General features: G+C 40.2%; 1 protein-coding gene across 2 annotated transcripts in view; it reads right to left on the bottom strand.

The window, feature by feature from the left end:
- Nucleotides 1-18215, bottom strand: part of LOC108433855 (glucocorticoid-induced transcript 1 protein) — a 34389-nt gene extending 16174 nt beyond the window's left edge. For both annotated transcript variants that reach the window (XM_017708690.2, XM_017708691.2), the window contains exon 1: nt 17768-18215. In XM_017708690.2, coding sequence (XP_017564179.1) covers nt 17768-18008 — 241 coding nt within the window. In that variant the 5' untranslated portion in view covers nt 18009-18215. The remainder of the gene's footprint in view (nt 1-17767) is intronic.
- Nucleotides 18216-19276: the final 1061 nt, after the last annotated feature.

Below are 19276 nucleotides of genomic sequence, written 5' to 3'. Positions count from 1 at the left end.
AAACATGCAGACATGTGGAGGGTGTGTGAACTTATATTCACTTAAAAATTCTACTAAACTCAAGCACGGGGGCCAAAACCTATGCAGACCGCTTTATTGATCAAAACAAAGAGTGCAAATACATTACACTCACCGGCCACTTTATTAGGTACACCTTGCTAGTAAAAGGTTGGACCCCCTTTTGCCTTCAGAACTGCTTTAATTCTTCATGTCAGACTTTCAACAAGGTGCTGGAAACGTTCCTCAGAGATTCTGGTTGGTTATTTGAGTTCCTGCTGCCTTTCTATCATCTGGAACCAGCCTGCCCATTCTCCTCTGACCTCTCACATCAACAAGGCATTTTCGTCCACACAACTGACCGCTCACTGGATATTCCCTCTTTTTCGGACCGTTCTCTGTAAACCCTAGAGATGGTTGAGTGTGAAAATCTCAGCAGATCAGCAGTTTCTGAAATACTCAGACCAGCCCGTCTGGCACCAACAACCACGCCACGTTCAAAGTCCCTTAAATCCCCTTTCTTCCCCGTTCTGATGCTCGGTCTGCACTTCAGCACGTTGTCTTGACCACCTCTACATGCCTAAATGCAGTGAGTTGTGGCCGTGTGATTGGCTGATTAGCTATTTGTGTTAAAAACAACTGAACAAGTGTACCTAATAAAGTGGCTGGTGTGTATATATCCTTGCAGGTGAGATCTTAAATCTATTTGATATAGCTAATATTTCTCATTTTGAGATTGTTCTAAAAATATTATAAAATGTATTCAGTGCATATTCAATTGTATAAAATCCTATTAGCAGAATAATGAGTGCAACATTTATCCTTAATTCACATCTTGTTGTAGCAAAAACACTTGATATATTAAATATGACATCTAAAGGTAGCTAATGTCTAGTTTAATGTATGGAAAATGTACAGTTTTAGTTATTATTGGTAACAAAATAGCACAAATTATTTCTGGAAAAAAGCCATACCAAATTTTGGACACTAGTCATATGTACTTTTAACATACCGTAGTAGTATGTCACTAGTATATAGTGACAATTTCTCTACATGAAATAAAACAGGGAACAAAATCTATGAATAACTTTAAAAACAGCGTAATATTCTTACAACAATGTCATAATGACACAGATTTAAGTTTATTTCACTCAGCAAGACATTATTCGAGCAGAAACAGTCCTCTGGAACTGTGACTGGTCAGGGATGGTCACAGCACACAGTAAAAACACAGTGACTGAAAGACTAAAATCATAATAACTAACATTATATGTTGGGTAACTAAAGAACACAGTATTGTATTACTGTAGTTGTGAGGACCACACCATGAAATCAAGAGCACAAATACCAGACATGCACCCCCGCCCACACAAGCATACAGAAAACGAATGTAGATATAATTGATTAAACTGAACGAGGGTAAATGAAAGTAGGACAAGATCGGCAAGACAGAAAACAGCAGAAATTCAAACGGCTCACTACTGCTCAGAAGCTCGAAATGGAGCTTTTACAGAACAATCCAAATCATCTCCATCCAGGATCCAAACAGCCTCTGGACATTAGACTTTAAAAACTGGGATCTTGCTCAGGAAACAGAAGATTCTTACATGCGGAGTGGAACATTTTCCTAATTAAAAGTGTAGTTCCACAGGGGTGTATACTCGGCCAACTTTCATTCAGCTTGGGGTCAACGTGAAAATGGGGTCAACGTGCTACATAGGTATGCAGTGAGTGGGCAATATGACATGGTCACCTGTCATTATCACGATAAATTATGCTACAATATGCTTTTCTGAGTCAGTCAGTACTTAAAACAGTTCCCAATCATCACATATCATGTATGGCTACAACATCACCCACCGAATTTTGCAAAATTATGCAAGTCTGGAAATTTAGCTCCTTTGTTTACTACAGATTGTACATTTTTTAGTGTTTTGCACTGATTGTAATTCCATAATACTAATGTTAATACCACTGTATATTAATCTTTATTGTACACACATTATACAAAAAAAATTATTGTTGGTATTCTTATTATTATTATTACTATTATGTTTAAATACACCATAAAAACAACGATCAAAATGAATATATTATAAATATTATTATGACATTTTTCCATAATACATGTCCAATGCTGGACACAATAAACCGTGCACAGATTAAAATGACAGCAAAACTATGACACTACAAAAACAATGACGCCCAAATTACCTCGGTTGCCCCCCCGAGGCCCGGTCTGACAGGATGGTCTGGCTGAAAGTAGGCAGGTTGTGGTGTTTACAGCAGGGCCTGAGACGTGCTGAAGAACCCAGGAGGAAATGAAGCAGACTGAAACTGCTCTCAGAAGACTTTTAACACTCATACAAACCCACACGAGCGGCCTACAGCCGAAACTGAATCAAGTGCACGCCGTCCCACTCGCAACGCGCGTCCACAACACAGAGCAGCTGAGTGCCAGCGCCGGGTTAGCCGCGCACAGCAACATGGTGGGTGGTGCACCAGCCCCAAAACGACAAGATCGACATCTGCACAGCAGATCGACACAGTTAAAGATCTGACAAAATTTGACAAAAAAGGCAAACCACATTCTGTAAAATGCAACAAACACAGGAATCATGGATTATTTCACTCTCTTCAACCTTTATTTAACTGACAAAAGTGAAAGAAATGGCTTTTAATGTTTTGGCTGATCAACCTGACTGCATTTTGTAGGATGAACAAAATTTGAATTTGATGCTTAAAAGTTGGGACGAAGCAAAACAGGAGTGAAAAGTTTACAGACTATTCAAGTTACCCTGTTTTGAACCAGGTTCAATTGGGCCCAATTCCCATTTCACCCCTCGCCCCTACCACTTAGCCCTTACCCCTCTGTTTTGCACATTCACTCCGAGGGGTAGGGTGTCCCGTCTGTTGAGATAGAGGGATGGGGTGAAGTGTTGGGGCTATATGGCCCCCCCAGATGGAGGTTTTTCAGACTCACTCCAAACTGTTTAAAAACATAACCACTGTATTTTCTTAGTGTAATGTAGTTTCAGTGTTTTATGGTCCTTTTCTTCATAACAAGCATAAAAATTGTTAATAGTGTGCTGATGTCTCAGTAGAAAACTAGCTAAATTTCCTGTTCCACCTTAAATAGTCCAGTACTACTGATGCCTGAAGTGCCCGAATGTAACTGCTGCTCCATTTAAGGTGGAACAGGAAACTTAGAACAAGAAGCTGTGAATCTCTGACTTCAGCTTCATATCGCTGAAGAATTAGGGGGGGGTGATAATAAATAATTGTCCCCCTCTTCGAAGGCGTATGATCCCTAAATGTAACTTTTAGCTCATTTTTGTACCTCTTCAGAGAACACACTGCTGCACATCTTAGTCCACAGCTACTGTGCATTTTATTCACATGTTAGAATATAACACACTGGGGGGAACCAAAAAAAATGACCCGTGGAAAGGTTGGGGCACATTAGGTGTGTTACACTGGATCCACATATCCACATATACCAGCCTCTAGCAGTTCAGCTCCGGCCACTCAGACCGAAGTTATAAGGAGTGATTCAGCCTGAACCGTTTCTGAACGAAGCACAACATGATTTTGAGCAGGGGTGCTCCACCCTTTCCACAGGACTACAGACTGATGATGCAATTATGTAACAAAAATTACTGTTACATACAGTCTTACGCAAACGTTTGAACATCTATGGGTCACATGACAGTTTGCTGATTTTCTAATTGAGAATACGCGAACACATCCTGCACAGTGGACACGGTTGCCAGTTTTAATACAATTTTCCGTTTTTATTTTATTTTTTGAACATGTTGGAATAAAATTGTAAAAAAAAAAAAAAAAAAAAAAAAAACACCTTTAGCACATTTTTAGCTTATTGCCCCCCCCATATATTACATATTAACAGCTAATAAACAGTAAATGTGTATTACAATCTGAAGAAGTGTGTCTCTGTAAGATGACGTGTTCACTCACTTTCCATTTCCAGCTCAACTGAACATTGGGACGCCCAAACTTTTGACTGTAAGCTGTCATGACATCAAACATTACAACAATTTCCTGGTAATGGTTGCATGACACTGTTATACTATTACTGAACAAAATCTGTGTCAGCATATAACATCTGCTATGACATGTTTATGAAACAGTTATGTCAGCGTGTTAAAGCTGGGTTTAGTATGTCAGGATGTAAGGATGTCATAGTAAGTCAATTGTTGATCTTGATGTGAATTATTAACTACACAAGCCTCGCAGCTCCAGTGCAAAACTAAAGCAAAGTAGAGACACCAAAGTGTGTTGGCTGACCGATTCTATGAGGGTAACTGTGTGAATCAGATTTTTTGACGGGTTTTTCTTTAGCAGACTGGCCGTTGTGCAGTTTGGAGCACATAGGTAGACTCGGAGAGCGAACAGCAGGGCCTCTCTGTATTGTAGACACCTTTCAGAATGAGTTGCTCTCAGCTCTGCTGCATTCACTTGCAGATTGTTATGCGGGCAGCTGCAGGGCCTTTGTGCTGCAGAACCGTTTCAAATGCAAATCGCCACCAGCGTCTGACACTCGACACCGAGCAGACAGGAGAAAACCGGCCTAGTAAGAACCCGTCTGCCTCAGGTGGATAAAAGACATGAGGTGGAACATCATATTAGTGCAGAGAGCGTGAACATGTACACTCTCAGAAATAAAGGTACTAAACTGTCAGTGGGGCGAGACCCCTCTTGTAACTGGGCTGGTACTGGGCTTTTTTTTTTTTTTTTTTTTCACAATATTATTTTGTGAAATGTACGCCTTGATAACAATAATAAACCTGACAATATAAGCTAAAAATATAAGCGTAAAAATGTATCCACACTAGATGAATGAACAACATATGGTTTGTCAATCTAATTAGATTAATTAAGAGACCCACAAAGGGAAAATTTCGCCTCCGCATTTAACCCATCTGTGAAGTGAAACACCACATACACACTAGTGAGCGCACACACTTTAGGGGGCAGTGAGCACACTTGCCCGGAGCAGTGGGCATCCCTATCCATAGCACCCGGGGAGCAGTTGGGGGTTAGGTGTCTTGCTCAAGGACACCTCAGAAACTGTCAAACCTTCACAAACTGTCAGCTCAGGGGATCGAACCGGCAACCTTCCGGTCCCTAACCTCCAGCCCATGATTGCCCCAACATATCAACTGTCAATCGATATAATATTATAATGCTATGAGAGCTTATAACGCTTAACTTAGCTCAGATAGCAAATTTAGCTATCTAACGTCTCTGGAGAGCATCAGCTCTTAGTGTGGCAGTAAGAAATAGAGACATCTAGTTCACTTCACAGTGTGGAGCATAAACAGTGGCTGAGTGTATTTGTTTGTGAATCGCAGCTAAATAAGTCTTGACCAGATCAGTGAGCTCCTCTCAGCGAACACAAACTCTTGAAGGTTTTGCCACTGCGTTTGAACCCCGTCAGCTTGAGCCTACAGGTTCGCGCTCTGTGCCGTTTGAGGAGAGTGGAGATTCTTTTTCTGAGGTAAGCGTCTGGAACTCGATTCGGCATGAAAGTGGTGGGCCAAGTGCACGCTCACCCCCAAACGTGCTCTCCCTGTGGTACCCAAACAGATAAAGTCTACCTGGCTCTCCTATTGGTTAGGCCTTCAGGAGGTGGACTGAAGGCCTTACACATTTGATTAACTACCAACATAATTGGGAATTGACAGTGGAATCAATCAGGTTTTGAGTTTAAAATGGACGGGACCCATTTGTACAAGCACTTTAACATCTACAGGACTCAAATCTCTGCCTTTGATCCAGGCCAAAAAAATGTTCATGTGCACCAGTGTTAGCTTAGCGCTAACATACTGTTAGAGACTCCATAACAGTGCTAGCAAAAACTAGCATTATTGAAGAGTATTTTGCATAACTTTGACATTAATAACCCGAACTGAGGCCGAGTCACAGCTCACCGGTGACAGTAACGCAGGCCAATCTAATAATACAGCAGTGTTGCAATGACAATGCTAAGTTCCACTAATTCCCGAAGCTTCTTATTTGCCAATTTCTTGTCCTAGTTTTCCCGTTCCACCTTAAATGGTACAGCAGTGACATTCTGGCAACATTCTGAGAAAATTCTGGAGAATGAAAAGCTTGTAAAAAGTCAAACACAGAGAAATTTTTACAAGAAAATATTCCTAAAGTTTCCTGCTGGAGATGCGAGAAAGGCGGCTACATTATCACATACGGAGACATATTTACAACCAGGATGGTGTATTACTTTTAAGAAAATGGACATAAAATTTTGCGGCTCCCAAGGTGGTTAGATTTTTGTTGAAAGGACAAAATGGCTCTTCTTAACACTTGGGTTGCGACCCCTGAACCAAATCTAGCAGAACCAAACCAAACTCGTATGTTAGGGGTGCTTAATAGAGTTCATTTGGTGTGAGGAGGTTGTCTTTTACAACTAGCTTTGAACACAGCTCAGCCAGATTTCAGGACCCCTTTTATAACCATGTTTTCTTCTTCAACGCTTGAAATTACCAGTATGGGCCCTTTCGCTCCATATAACTACTACAAAATGCTGTAGTAGTGAACTATAATGGTCAAGCACTGAGCTAAAACAGACATGTTAGTTTTCTTGCACTATCGTGACAAAAAGTGAGAACAGAAAGTGAACGGAAGCGCCGATTTAACTGTAAACACGGCTAAAATGCAGTGTATGTGATGTAGCCCTGCTTACTGCTGCCGCAGCTGCCCAAATCAAGCAGCCTGTTGAACATTGCTGTTTTCAATAGAAATTGAATAGAAATCTTCTATGCAGCATGAATTTGGTTGATGTTGTCTAGCTGCGCTAGAAGCCACTGCTAACTGTCACTGTATTCCCAAACAAGGAAGCTAGCTTAGCTTCCATTAGCTGCTGGCACCAGCCGGCTAATGTGGACCAGGTTCTGACACATTTAGCAGCGACTTCTGTGACAAAAACGCAAACCAGAGCTTTTAAATGTAAAGTCTGCTTGACAGACATCGTTTAAACTCTATTTTAGCTTATGGTAGGCTAGCAGGCTACAGTCTCTAATTAGCTAGCCTCCCGTTAGCAGTTTGAGGAACACCGACTTCAAATGAGCAGCAAACGTTAAAGCTAGCTGGGTAGCTGTGTTAGCGATCTGCCAAACAGCGTCATTCTTTTAGTTTCACGGCGATTTTTGAAGCAATACTTTGGAAAACATCCACCTTTTGCTGCGCAGTCAAAAACACGACTCCTGGCTAACGCGCATCTTAGGCTGCGTTCACACAGCAGGGAAAAGGGGCCCGAATCCGATTTTCTCAGCAAATCGGATTTGTTTGTTTGGCTGGTCAGATTATCTTTTAAATGTGATGTGTGTGCGACATCAGTCTGAACAGATCAGCGTCTAAATGAACAGAGCTTCGCGAGGCTCGTCCTGAGGTAAACGGTCATGACGACTGGCGAAAAGTAGTCGCTCCTGGTTTCGGCTTCGCCAGCACCACAGGAGCGGTTATGAAGTTCCAGTGGTTGACAGCTGGGCTCAGCACCCACAGTGTGTTCGAGTTATTCGGCCACGGCCACTTCGTTTTTTCTGTTGTTTTTATTTGTACAGAAACATCAGCCTAAATGTTCTTGAGTCTCAGCAGCTCGAAATGATGAGTGTCGAGTTGGACGGACGTAAAAGTCGCATGAATTCCGATCTGGCTGTTCAGACGGAGTCGCACTGCCGCGGATCGGATACGGATCGGATTTCAGCACCACGTATGAAAGCGGCTCAAATCGGAGCTGAAAATGTCAGATTCATTGCGTTTTTTTGCTGTTCACACTGACACACAGGCACATCTGTGTCACATAGGACGAAAAAGATTGGATTTGGGCCACTTTGACCTGCTGTGCAGTCTAGTTTGGTTAGCAGTAGCTTCTAGCCAGCATAGCCAGCTTAATATAAACAGTCTATAAAATTCATACTACATATAAAAGTTCTTCTTTCTTTTGAAAAGAGAATATTACAGAAATCGCTGGCGTGCTGTACAAAGACTGCAGTAAAAACAAGGCTAAACCCCACACATGCAGCATTTTAAGATTAAGTGACCCTTATTAATCCCACAACGGGGAAATTTCACCACCGCATTTAACCCTTCCATGAAGTGAAACACCACATACACACTTTTGAACACACACACACACTAGGGGGCAGTGAGCACACTTGCCCGGAGCGGTGGGCAGCCCTATCCACGGCACCCGGGGAGCTATTGGGGGTTAGGTGTCTTGCTCAAGGACTCCTCAGTCATGGACTGTCGGCACTGGGGATCTAACCTCCAGCCCACAACTGCCTCTGTTTAAAGCTAAATCAGAGATTCTGTCCACTTCTTATTCTTGCTGTTTGTCACAACAGCGCAGAAAACTAAAATATAGCTGTTGTAGCTCAGTGTTTGAGCGCTTCTGCAGTAGTTATATGGAGAGGAACTGAGTTTTACCCTGCTAACGCTAAAACCGCAAGTAATCACAAATCTTGTGGGAAGGGCCCATTAACAACAATACATTCTATTTTCAGGGCCTCGCCAAGAACACTGAACAAGATGTCGAGAAGAACATTACTGCTCAAAATTGTCTACAATGCGGTTACATTTGTACAATTTGGGTGCATTAAAAGGGAATTCTACCAAAGTTTCAGCATGATTTAATGATCGCATCTCCATTTTTGACGTTTTTCAGTTTTTAATATAATTAGAAAACACCTGTTGGTCTTTACATTGCGTGTAAATTTCATGATGAATGGACCAAAAGAAACAGCCAATATTGCTTGGAAAGACGTCTGGTTCCATCGACTTCCATTAAAAGTAAAGTAGGTTTTTTCCTTCTCCTGTAAAGTTACTATTTTGGAGATACGAGGTTTTCTTCTGACAACAGAGATACGTAAACTAAGTCATTCAGAGTGGTTTGGTGCGAAATGCTTCATTGTAGAGAAAGTAGTGGTGAAGAGTTTAATTCCTTTAAAAGCTCCCTCACAGAAAGTTATTACATAAATCCATGACAAATATAGATCAGATGTCTGAGGCATTGTTTTATGATCGGTCTGAAAAGGTTTTGGCCTTCAGTGCATCCTGGATGGCGGAGATGCAGGATGTTGACAGGCAAACAAGTTGGAAAACTTTTTTTTTTTTTTCAGATTTATGACTAATTTATCATCATTACACAGAAAAAGCTCAGTGTAGGCTCACCGGTGGTTTTGGATAGTAAATAAAACGGCTATGTTTGTGTTGTAGACATCACGGCTCCTGGTTCGTATCAACACCACCGTGAATACGTTCACTGCCCATACGTTTCTCTACAATGAACCATTTGACATCAAACCACTCTGAATGACTATATTTCCATCTGAGCGACTGAAAATGTGCAACGTTTTGAAAAAAGAAATCCTAGATTAAAACCTCAGTATGATCAGAGTGGTCTGAGGAAGGTTCCACAACATTGAGGCAGCACTACTAATACTAAAACCACCGCCTGGACGCGACGTACTGCGACGGATAGTAAGAACAGCAGATTCGAAACTTTCGCTAAACCTCTTTGACCTTTAGGCTCTCACTGGCTCTCGACAAGCTGCCCACTCGTTCACAGATTCCACGTTTCACATGCTCTCCAACAGGCTGCATTCTTGTGCATCTATCTAACCTTTACACAACCGTTCCACAAACATGTCTCATATTCAGATCTGTGGCCACATTCCTGAACCTGCACAGCAGTGCCAGCTAAGCCGGAGCGAGTGGGTGGCCCTCCAGCGAGTAGGGAGAGCTGATTTCCATAACCGACGGATGTCGTCTCAGACAGGCTACAAGTCAAACTTTTCACAGCCGTAACAAAGCCCATGTTTAACCCACTCATGCACACACGGATCACCTAATCCACACCAACAACCAAAACACACCGAGCACATCCTGCAGGGACCAGATTCCGCACTTCCCCAAGTCTCCCGAGCTGGAGGTTAGGGAGCCCGAGTTGATTTATGACTGTCAGGCTAGTCAGTTTGCCAAAAGTACAGGAAAAAGTGGACGGTTTGTTCTGCTGCTCAGTGCTCACACTCACAAACCCGACCTGGAGGAGAAGTCTGACGACCACGCGACTTCACGGAGCTGAAAATCCTCATTAATAATCACACTAGCAAAGAAAAGTCAAAGGCCTCATTTTTCCCCATTTATGACATCTGTGGTTTTATATAGAAGTTTATTTTTATATGGCCATCGTCAAAACTCCTTTGAACACTTTTTGTTTTTGTTCTGTTAAGACTGCTATATGTCAATTATCTCTGTTCTGATTGGCTGCCCTTGATTAATGCTTCGTTCAATAAGCAGCTTGGACTGCTCCGTGTTCACTCAGTGTGAGTAGGCGGGGCTAAAGTGCTGTAGGCTGCATAGGTGGATATACATTATGTACACACACATTATATAATATATATATATATATATATATATATATATATATATATATATATATATATATATATATATATATATATATATATATATACATACACACACACACACACACACACACACACACACATACCAAAGGACCAAAAGAAACAGCCCAAAATGACTTGGAAAAAATTCTGGTTCCAGTAACATTAGAGTAGATTATGTTTTTTCTCCTTCTCCTGTAAAGTTGTCATTTTGGTTTTGTTCCGATAGCAGCGATATATCTTATCATATCATATTATACTACACACACACACACACACACACACACACACACACACACACACACATACACACACACATATATATATTTATTCACAAGCATTTTGTTATGATCTATGATGTTATGAAGGCATTCATTTAGAAAGTAATCAGCTAAATATGAATCATTTAAACGGTGCTTCTGTTTTGAGGTGTCAGACCTGAACGCGTCAAAAAACCCTTTACATGTCAAAATAATATTTTTTTTTTTTTTAAATGTTAAATGAGCTTTAACATTAATGATATTTTCAATTTCTTTTATAGTGAAGAAAACTTTAGTGAAAAATGCTGCCCCACTTTTTCACGTCACTACTGAAACACTAAGCTCCCAATGTTTTGGAGCAAATGTGTCCAAAGTCTGAAAATCAGTGTGAAACATTAAGGGTCGTCACTACTGAAACATTTTCTGCAGTTAAGTACATTTTTTTGTGTTTTAATGAAAAAAAAATATGATTTTTTTTTTGTGTGAACAAATCTTTGCTAGACTTTGAGTTTTTAATTTAAAAAAATGATCACTACCAGAAACATTTTCAGAAGTGTTATTATTGTTTTGGTAGCAAGAAAATGGAACATTCAATTATTTATTTGAATAAAATAGACATAATTGAGGTACATGGTCAATCAGTCCAAGTCAGTTAAAAGCTAAACTAAAAGAACTCAAATAAATTGGGTCTGAATGAGTGAACGTATTTTATGAAGCATATTTTGGATCAAAATTGCACTTTTATTCAAGTCCCACATCTTCAAATGCATAAAAATACAGCACTCGTTTTAAAAATACTGTTGTTGGTCAGTCATTAATGTAATTTTCTTATCTAAATATGTCGGTCCCACTTTTATTTGTCCTTACCGTGACACTGGTCAAGCTTTTTCAAAGCCAAACAAAAATATGTAAAATTTTAACATACGTTACTCAAAGAGCACATGAAGAAAAGTGTGGATACTGGAATTGAGCAGCCTCTGAACTTACAGAACAACAAATGTCATGTTTTTATCTTCAGTATTTTCCGCATTTTCTTATTTCCATATTTATTGATTACATTAAAAAAATATTAGACACTGTCCACCAGAACTAACATGACCATTTGCCATTTATACTCCAACACAGTGGAAAATGTCTTGCCATTGTGGTAAAGACATGCTGCGCTAAAGACACGCTCACTGTATTTATAAATATTTGGACAGCCCAAACTTCCCGTAGATGCAGAAACACTGGTGTTTTGTCATTTTCCTGTGTGTGGGTGCACTTCACATGCCGTTGTTATTTTACCCATGATGTGTTGTGTTCACGACTACCAGTTCTACCTGTATTACTGTAATAAGGGTGAACAGTCACCAAGAAGAGTAACATACCACTGTTAATAGTTGCATGGAACCTTAATATCAAGGTATTAATAATGTTCTCAAGATAATGTTTAGATTTTACTGGCCAAGCAGTATATTGGTCAGTTCCTATCTCACAGGCCACTGTGCAGTCAGCTCATGTCCTGCAAGAACAACTGCAATCGATCACATTTTTTCCTTATGACGGTTACTAACTATTGTTCTATTCATCCTCTAATCACTTCTCATGAAAAGGAGGAAGCTGCAGTACGTTGGTGATAAAATATGCATATATGTGTTAAATAAAAAAAAAAAAAACACAGGTGTTTATCTGATCTTAATATAATGAAAGATTGCAATATGAAAGTTGGACATGGCTGAAACTTTGTGGCTGAAATCAACAAAGAAACCGAAACTGTCAGTTTTATGTCAGAAAAAAGTGCACAAAAGTCATGCTACTCCACACTGCAATGGAACACAGTGCAGTATAATATGAGAAAAGGTGGGCAGGCTTCACCTCAACTACACCACATAGCCTACATACTGCAGAAGCAGCAACGTTAGATATAACTATGTGCGTTTTGTACATTTTCTAAGCAAAAATAAGTACGCCTCCTCTACAGAGACACACTTCAGCACATGTTATTGCACAAGTACTGTTCATTTTTTAAACTTAACACATTCAGAATAAAGAGAAATATAAACATGTAACCTGTGGAAATGTTACAGCATATTTCAGATGTGTAATTGCAGAAAAAGTAGCATTATTAACCCCTTTGTTGCCTCAAGGCAACACCCATTCTCCTCATTTTACAATGCATTTTTAAAGATTATGAAAGGGTTAATAACAAAGGGAAGATTTAAATAAACCAAAAACAGCTTGGTGGGTTTTTTTAAGTCTGGTTTAGGCATGGTGCAGCTTCTGAATGATGCACTTTACCGCACCAAACAAGCTAAAGTCTGAAATTTTTTCATCCATCCAAAAATAAAACTCATTGTTTGTTACCATGTAAAGCTCATTTTGCAATATTCAGTATCATATAAATCATTTGTAAGTTATGAAGAATTGCTGACAAATGTTGAAGCAACATTATGCACATTGGCCAGTAACAAGACAGGAATTTCTAATGCAGCCACGTCAGAGAACTGCAGTCAGCGTTTAGTGTTTTATTTAGAAGTTTTTATTCAATTTTACAAGCTAGAAGACCCTTCCAATAGTTTCACTAGCATCATTAATTTTGTCTAGAAAATGCATGCCAGTCGCTGCTATTTGAAAACTATGTTTTAGCATAGTTTTAACAATTATTTGTGGTTTTAAATGGCTGGTGGTCAATAAATTTTAATGTTGTGTGGTTACTCAACTTCAAATATTTAGATAAAAATTCCAGTTTTGTATATAATTTTTTCCATTGTTATACAACGTTGCCTCAAGGCAACACTGCATAGTTACTCAATTTGGTTTCCAATTTTTTGATTTGTTCTAAAATCCAGTTTTCTATCTAACTCATTGCATCATTTTTCCATTTTTACATGTTGCCTCAAGGCAACATAGTCCAAACAGAATCCCTGCATGTATCGATATTCCAAAAATTGTTTTTGATTTTTGCCGTCAGGTCCGTTTTACGCAATAAAAGTGAATTTTATGCAATAAAAGTGAATCAACCTTTTGTTTCCTAGATTAGGAACATTACTTTTACTTAGGAACTCAACAACACTTTTGAGCAGGTGTATCAGAACTAGCGGGTAGCAACTAATTATATTCATTCAGATCCATGCACTTGCGATTTAGATGTGTACCTTTTCTATCATTTCCAAATTACAATATTTTACTTCTACTCAAGTATTTTTGTGCGGAACTTACTCAGTTCAGCTTTAGTGTATAGTTAGTTTCTCTTTAGGTCAACGCTGTTCTGTTGGTTCAGCTAATTAACTGCTTTGCTGTTGCTCAAATCTCTCACTTTGGAATTTTAGCCTTTTCCATTAAACAGAAAGGATCTGAAAAGACGAGAACAGAGCCTGGCGGAGTTCAGTTCCTACACTGATGGATTCCGGATACACTAGGAATTTCCACTGCAGATCAGTAGATTTTGGATACTTTGTTTTTTTACTCGTACTAAGTGAAATGTCTTTTGACTTCCACCTCTAGACGGAAGTAAACCATATAAATTAACTATCCTGCCTATAACAAAGAACCAGTTTAGCCTAATCCTGGACTGAAAGGCGGTGTTAATGGTAAATCACCACTGGAATTTATTTTAGCCCAGGCTTAGGCCCAATCTGAGTCTGGGAAACTGGCCCATCAGGTATTGTGAGTAGGGTGGTCACTTCCTATTATTTTAGTCTTAATCACCAGGATACAGATCGTTGGTACTTTTGTATGATTTTTGGCAGATTCTTTAACTTCTACTTGACTAATTATCTCAATGAAGCACCAGCATTTTTACTTTGGTTTGGTCTTAGGACAGTTAGGATAATTAATAAAATAGTTTATATAATTAGTGATTATCGTAGATTATTACTTCAGTATATTTTCATAGTGGCTACTTTTACTCCTACTTGAGTATTTTAGAGAAGCAACAACATTTCAACATATTTGTTGTGGTTTTAGGCCTGTCTAGTCATCTCTAAGCAGAGTTGGGATGTAAAGGAAGACGTATTCAGAGTACAGAAATTAAGTATCTATTCAGTCCAAGTTACATTTAGTACAGGCCGTGTCCAGAATACAGTCACTGCTCACATTTTTAAGAGAATATTTTTAGAATACTTACCCACTAAATAAAAAAAGAGACAACATTCAAGCTTGTTTATGAACTATTTTTGAACCAGTGCAGGTAGCAAACACACTCGTTAGACCAATCCTGAATAATGGCCTCTTACAAATACTCTTACAAATTGCCTGCTAAAGTCTGAGTAGACTGATAAATCAATGTGATCAGTTATTAATCTCAGCGTTACTGAGCTCTGCTAAAGCCTGAGTAGACTGATAAATCAATGTGATCGGTTATTAATCTCAGTGTTACTGAGCTCTGCTAAAGCCTGAGTAGACTGATAAATCAATGTGATCGGTTATTAATCTCAGCGTTACTGAGCTCTGCTAAAGCCTGAGTAGACTGATAAATCAATGTGATCGGTTATTAATCTCAGTGTTACTGAGCTCTGCTAAAGCCTGAGTAGACTGATAAATCAATGTGATCAGTTATTAATCTCAGTGTTACTGAGCTCTGCTAAAGTCTGAGTAGACTGATAAATCAATGTGATCAGTTATTAATCTCAGTGTTACTGAGCTCTGCTAAAGTCTGAGTAGACTGATAAATCAATGTGATCAGTTATTAATCTCAGTGTTACTGAGCTCTGCTAAAGCCTGAGTAGACTGATAAATCAATGTGATCGGTTATTAATCTCAGCGTTACTGAGCTCTGCTAAAGCCTGAGTAGACTGATAAATCAATGTGATCGGTTATTAATCTCAGTGTTATTGAGCTCTGCTAAAGCCTGAGTAGACTGATAAATCAATGTGATCAGTTATTAATCTCAGTGTTACTGAGCTCTGCTAAAGCCTGAGTAGACTGATCAATCAATGTGATCGGTTATTAATCTCAGCGTTACTGAGCTCTGCTAAAGCCTGAGTAGACTGATAAATCAATGTGATCGGTTATTAATCTCAGTGTTACTGAGCTCTGCTAAAGCCTGAGTAGACTGATAAATCAATGTGATCAGTTATTAATCTGTGTTACTGAGCTCTGCTAAAGACTGAGTAGACTGATAAATCAATGTGATCAGTTATTAATCTCAGTGTTACTGAGCTCTGCTAAAGCCTGAGTAGACTGATAAATCAATGTGATCAGTTATTAATCTCAATGTTACTGAGCTCTGCTAAAGCCTGAGTAGACTGATAAATCAATGTGATCAGTTATTAATCTCAGTGTTACTGAGCTCTGCTAAAGCCTGAGTAGACTGATAAATCAATGTGATCAGTTATTAATCTGTGTTACTGAGCTCTGCTAAAGACTGAGTAGACTGATAAATCAATGTGATCAGTTATTAATCTCAGTGTTACTGAGCTCTGCTAAAGTCTGAGTAGACTGATAAATCAATGTGATCGGTTATTAATCTCAGCGTTACTGAGCTCTGCTAAAGCCTGAGTAGACTGATAAATCAATGTGATCGGTTATTAATCTCAGCGTTACTGAGCTCTGCTAAAGCCTGAGTAGACTGATAAATCAATGTGATCGGTTATTAATCTCAGCATTACTGAGCTCTGCTAAAGCCTGAGTAGACTGATAAATCAATGTGATCAGTTATTAATCTGTGTTACTGAGCTCTGCTAAAGCCTGAGTAGACTGATAAATCAATGTGATCAGTTATTAATCTCAGTGTTACTGAGCTCTCCTAAAGCCTGAGTAGACTGATAAATCAATGTGATCAGTTATTAATCTCAGCGTTACTGAGCTCTGCTAAAGCCTGAGTAGACTGATAAATCAATGTGATCGGTTATTAATCTCAGTGTTACTGAGCTCTGCTAAAGCCTGAGTAGACTGATAAATCAATGTGATCGGTTATTAATCTCAGCGTTACTGAGCTCTGCTAAAGCCTGAGTAGACTGATAAATCAATGTGATCGGTTATTAATCTCAGTGTTACTGAGCTCTGCTAAAGCCTGAGTAGACTGATAAATCAATGTGATCGGTTATTAATCTCAGTGTTACTGAGCTCTGCTAAAGTCTGAGTAGACTGATAAATCAATGTGATCAGTTATTAATCTCAGCGTTACTGAGCTCTGCTAAAGTCTGAGTAGACTGATAAATCAATGTGATCAGTTATTAATCTCAGTGTTACTGAGCTCTGCTAAAGCCTGAGTAGACTGATAAATCAATGTGATCGTTTATTAATCTCAGTGTTACTGAGCTCTGCTAAAGCCTGAGTAGACTGATAAATCAATGTGATCGTTTATTAATCTCAGTGTTACTGAGCTCTGCTAAAGCCTGAGTAGACTGATAAATCAATGTGATCAGTTATTAATCTCAGTGTTACTGAGCTCTGCTAAAGCCTGAGTAGACTGATAAATCAATGTGATCAGTTATTAATCTCAGCGTTACTGAGCTCTGCTAAAGCCTGAGTAGACTGATAAATCAATGTGATCAGTTATTAATCTCAGCGTTACTGAGCTCTGCTAAAGCCTGAGTAGACTGATAAATCAATGTGATCGGTTATTAATCTCAGTGTTACTGAGCTCTGCTGAAGGGATGATCAAACTAATAAATCTTCTTGGTAATGAATGTCTTTGCGAGTGATATGTTCAGGACTTCTGATACGTTGTACTGGACTTCTGCCCGGGGGGTTGTGGGGGCAGCAGTGGACTGTAGCAGGAGTGCTGAGAATGATCCACATGTTCTGTGGTGGTCCTGTGGGAGACCACTGAATAACAGGTGGGGGGCAGATGCACTACAGTCTGTAACTGTAGAACTGCAAAGTGCTCCTATACGGTAAGTGGAGCTGGTAAGCTGGACAGTGAGACGGGCTGCTAGTCACTTCACTCTGCTCAGTTTCAATCATTCACGTTTATTGAAGTTCCTGATACCTGTTTTCTGTCGTGCTGGTTCAGCTCCTGGCCTGCTCTGCCGACTCACCTTGTGTTTTATTCTAAACTAAAATGACCCTAAAAAGAAATCCTAGCCAGAGCGTGTCTACAACGCAGTGCCCTGCAGGTGAGACAGGTGAGATAGTTACCCTCTCCAGCTGAGGAGACTCTGCGGCGCTGAGGTGCTTCACTCTCCGCGGGGGCACCCGAACAAAGACCCGGGCCGGGTTTCACTCTGCTCGCTGCTCTGCCTCCAGCGCTGGAGGGAAAAGAGGGTGAAGGCATTGACCCTCTCTGCTCTGTCCGAGCCAGTCTGCGGGAGAAGCGTGGACTGTCCTGAACAGCCTGCACAACACTTCTGCCTCCGTCGCCGAGTAAAGCGAGCTGCATGCCTCGGCTTGGGCTTGTGGAGGCCAGGCGAGGACGCTTTAGCTGTGCACAAGGCAAAAAACAGGAGGAAGAACGGAAACCCTGAGCGAACCGAGCCTGCGTGACCCACTGCGGCTTTCTCTCGGGATAATCTGGCGTGGTTCAGACACGCGTCTCTACATTTCCACCCCACTGGAGTTCACAGTGACTCCACTCTTCTGCTCGACTCTTGCCATAACGATAAGGAAAGGCAGCGCGTGGGCGGGGCTATGCAAATATCCCGCAGCCCATTGGTCCGGGGGAAGACCAGCCGCTGAGTGCTGCGCTCTGATTGGTCAGAAGTTTTGTTTTCCCACGCTACATCCAATAGCTGCACCCCTTTAGAGAGAGAACAGCTTGTTTTACTGGGATACTGTAAGGAATATGGTTAATAACCGAGGTAATAAACCAGCTTTCTGCAAGACTTTTCTGCTTACAGGGCTGGAGGGACTGAGCTTCGCTACCAAAGCGGTTGTTTGTGAAACTGAAGCAGCAACACGACGATTTGGTGCAAAAAAAATGTAATGTGCCACCATGTGGTAAACTCCAGCATTTCCATTCTAACAGCTAGAATTAAAACTACACCTACAGGGGTCGTCAGCTTGTGTTTCAGTCAATCTGAAATGCATTTTATAGTTATTAGTTATCAAAAAAAAACATCACAATCAAATAAATTGGTCCATCAGAAGTAAATGAACTGCCAACAATAGCTTTGGCACATAAATATGAGCTTGTAATTCAGTAAACCTCAGTATTTTATGGCCTTCAGAACACATCAGATTGAAATAACTAGGTCAGAAGTGTTTTCATCCCACAATACTTCTCGCACACATAATCTAACATCGTCATGTCAGCAAACCTCAGCATTTTAGAGTGATCACAAACCACCAGATTCTATTAAACAGCTCTATCTATCGATATTGTCTGTTAACACCCCTTCTGTACTTTCTGTAGAAATAATCTGGGGCAAACTTATTTCAGCGAGCCATTTTACAGTAAAGGATAAGCAGTATTATGCGAGGGCCATGAGGTGGATCTGAAAAGGTACATTGTATTTCCAAAAGTTTTCACTCAGCCATCCAAACCATTGATTTCAGGTGTTCCAGTCACTTCCATGGCCACAGGTGTATAAAGCCGAGCCCCTAGGCCTGCAGACTGCTTCTACAGACATTAGTGAAAGAATGGGTCGCTCTCAGGAGCTCAGTGAATTCCAGCGTGGTACCGTGATCGGACGCCACCTGTGCAGCAAG

The sequence above is a fragment of the Pygocentrus nattereri genome, chromosome 24 (assembly GCF_015220715.1).
Source record: "Pygocentrus nattereri isolate fPygNat1 chromosome 24, fPygNat1.pri, whole genome shotgun sequence".
NCBI classification, from domain to species: domain Eukaryota; kingdom Metazoa; phylum Chordata; class Actinopteri; order Characiformes; family Serrasalmidae; genus Pygocentrus; species Pygocentrus nattereri.
Note: the sequence above shows the minus strand (reverse complement) of the source record. Positions and strands in the feature narration are given on the sequence as shown.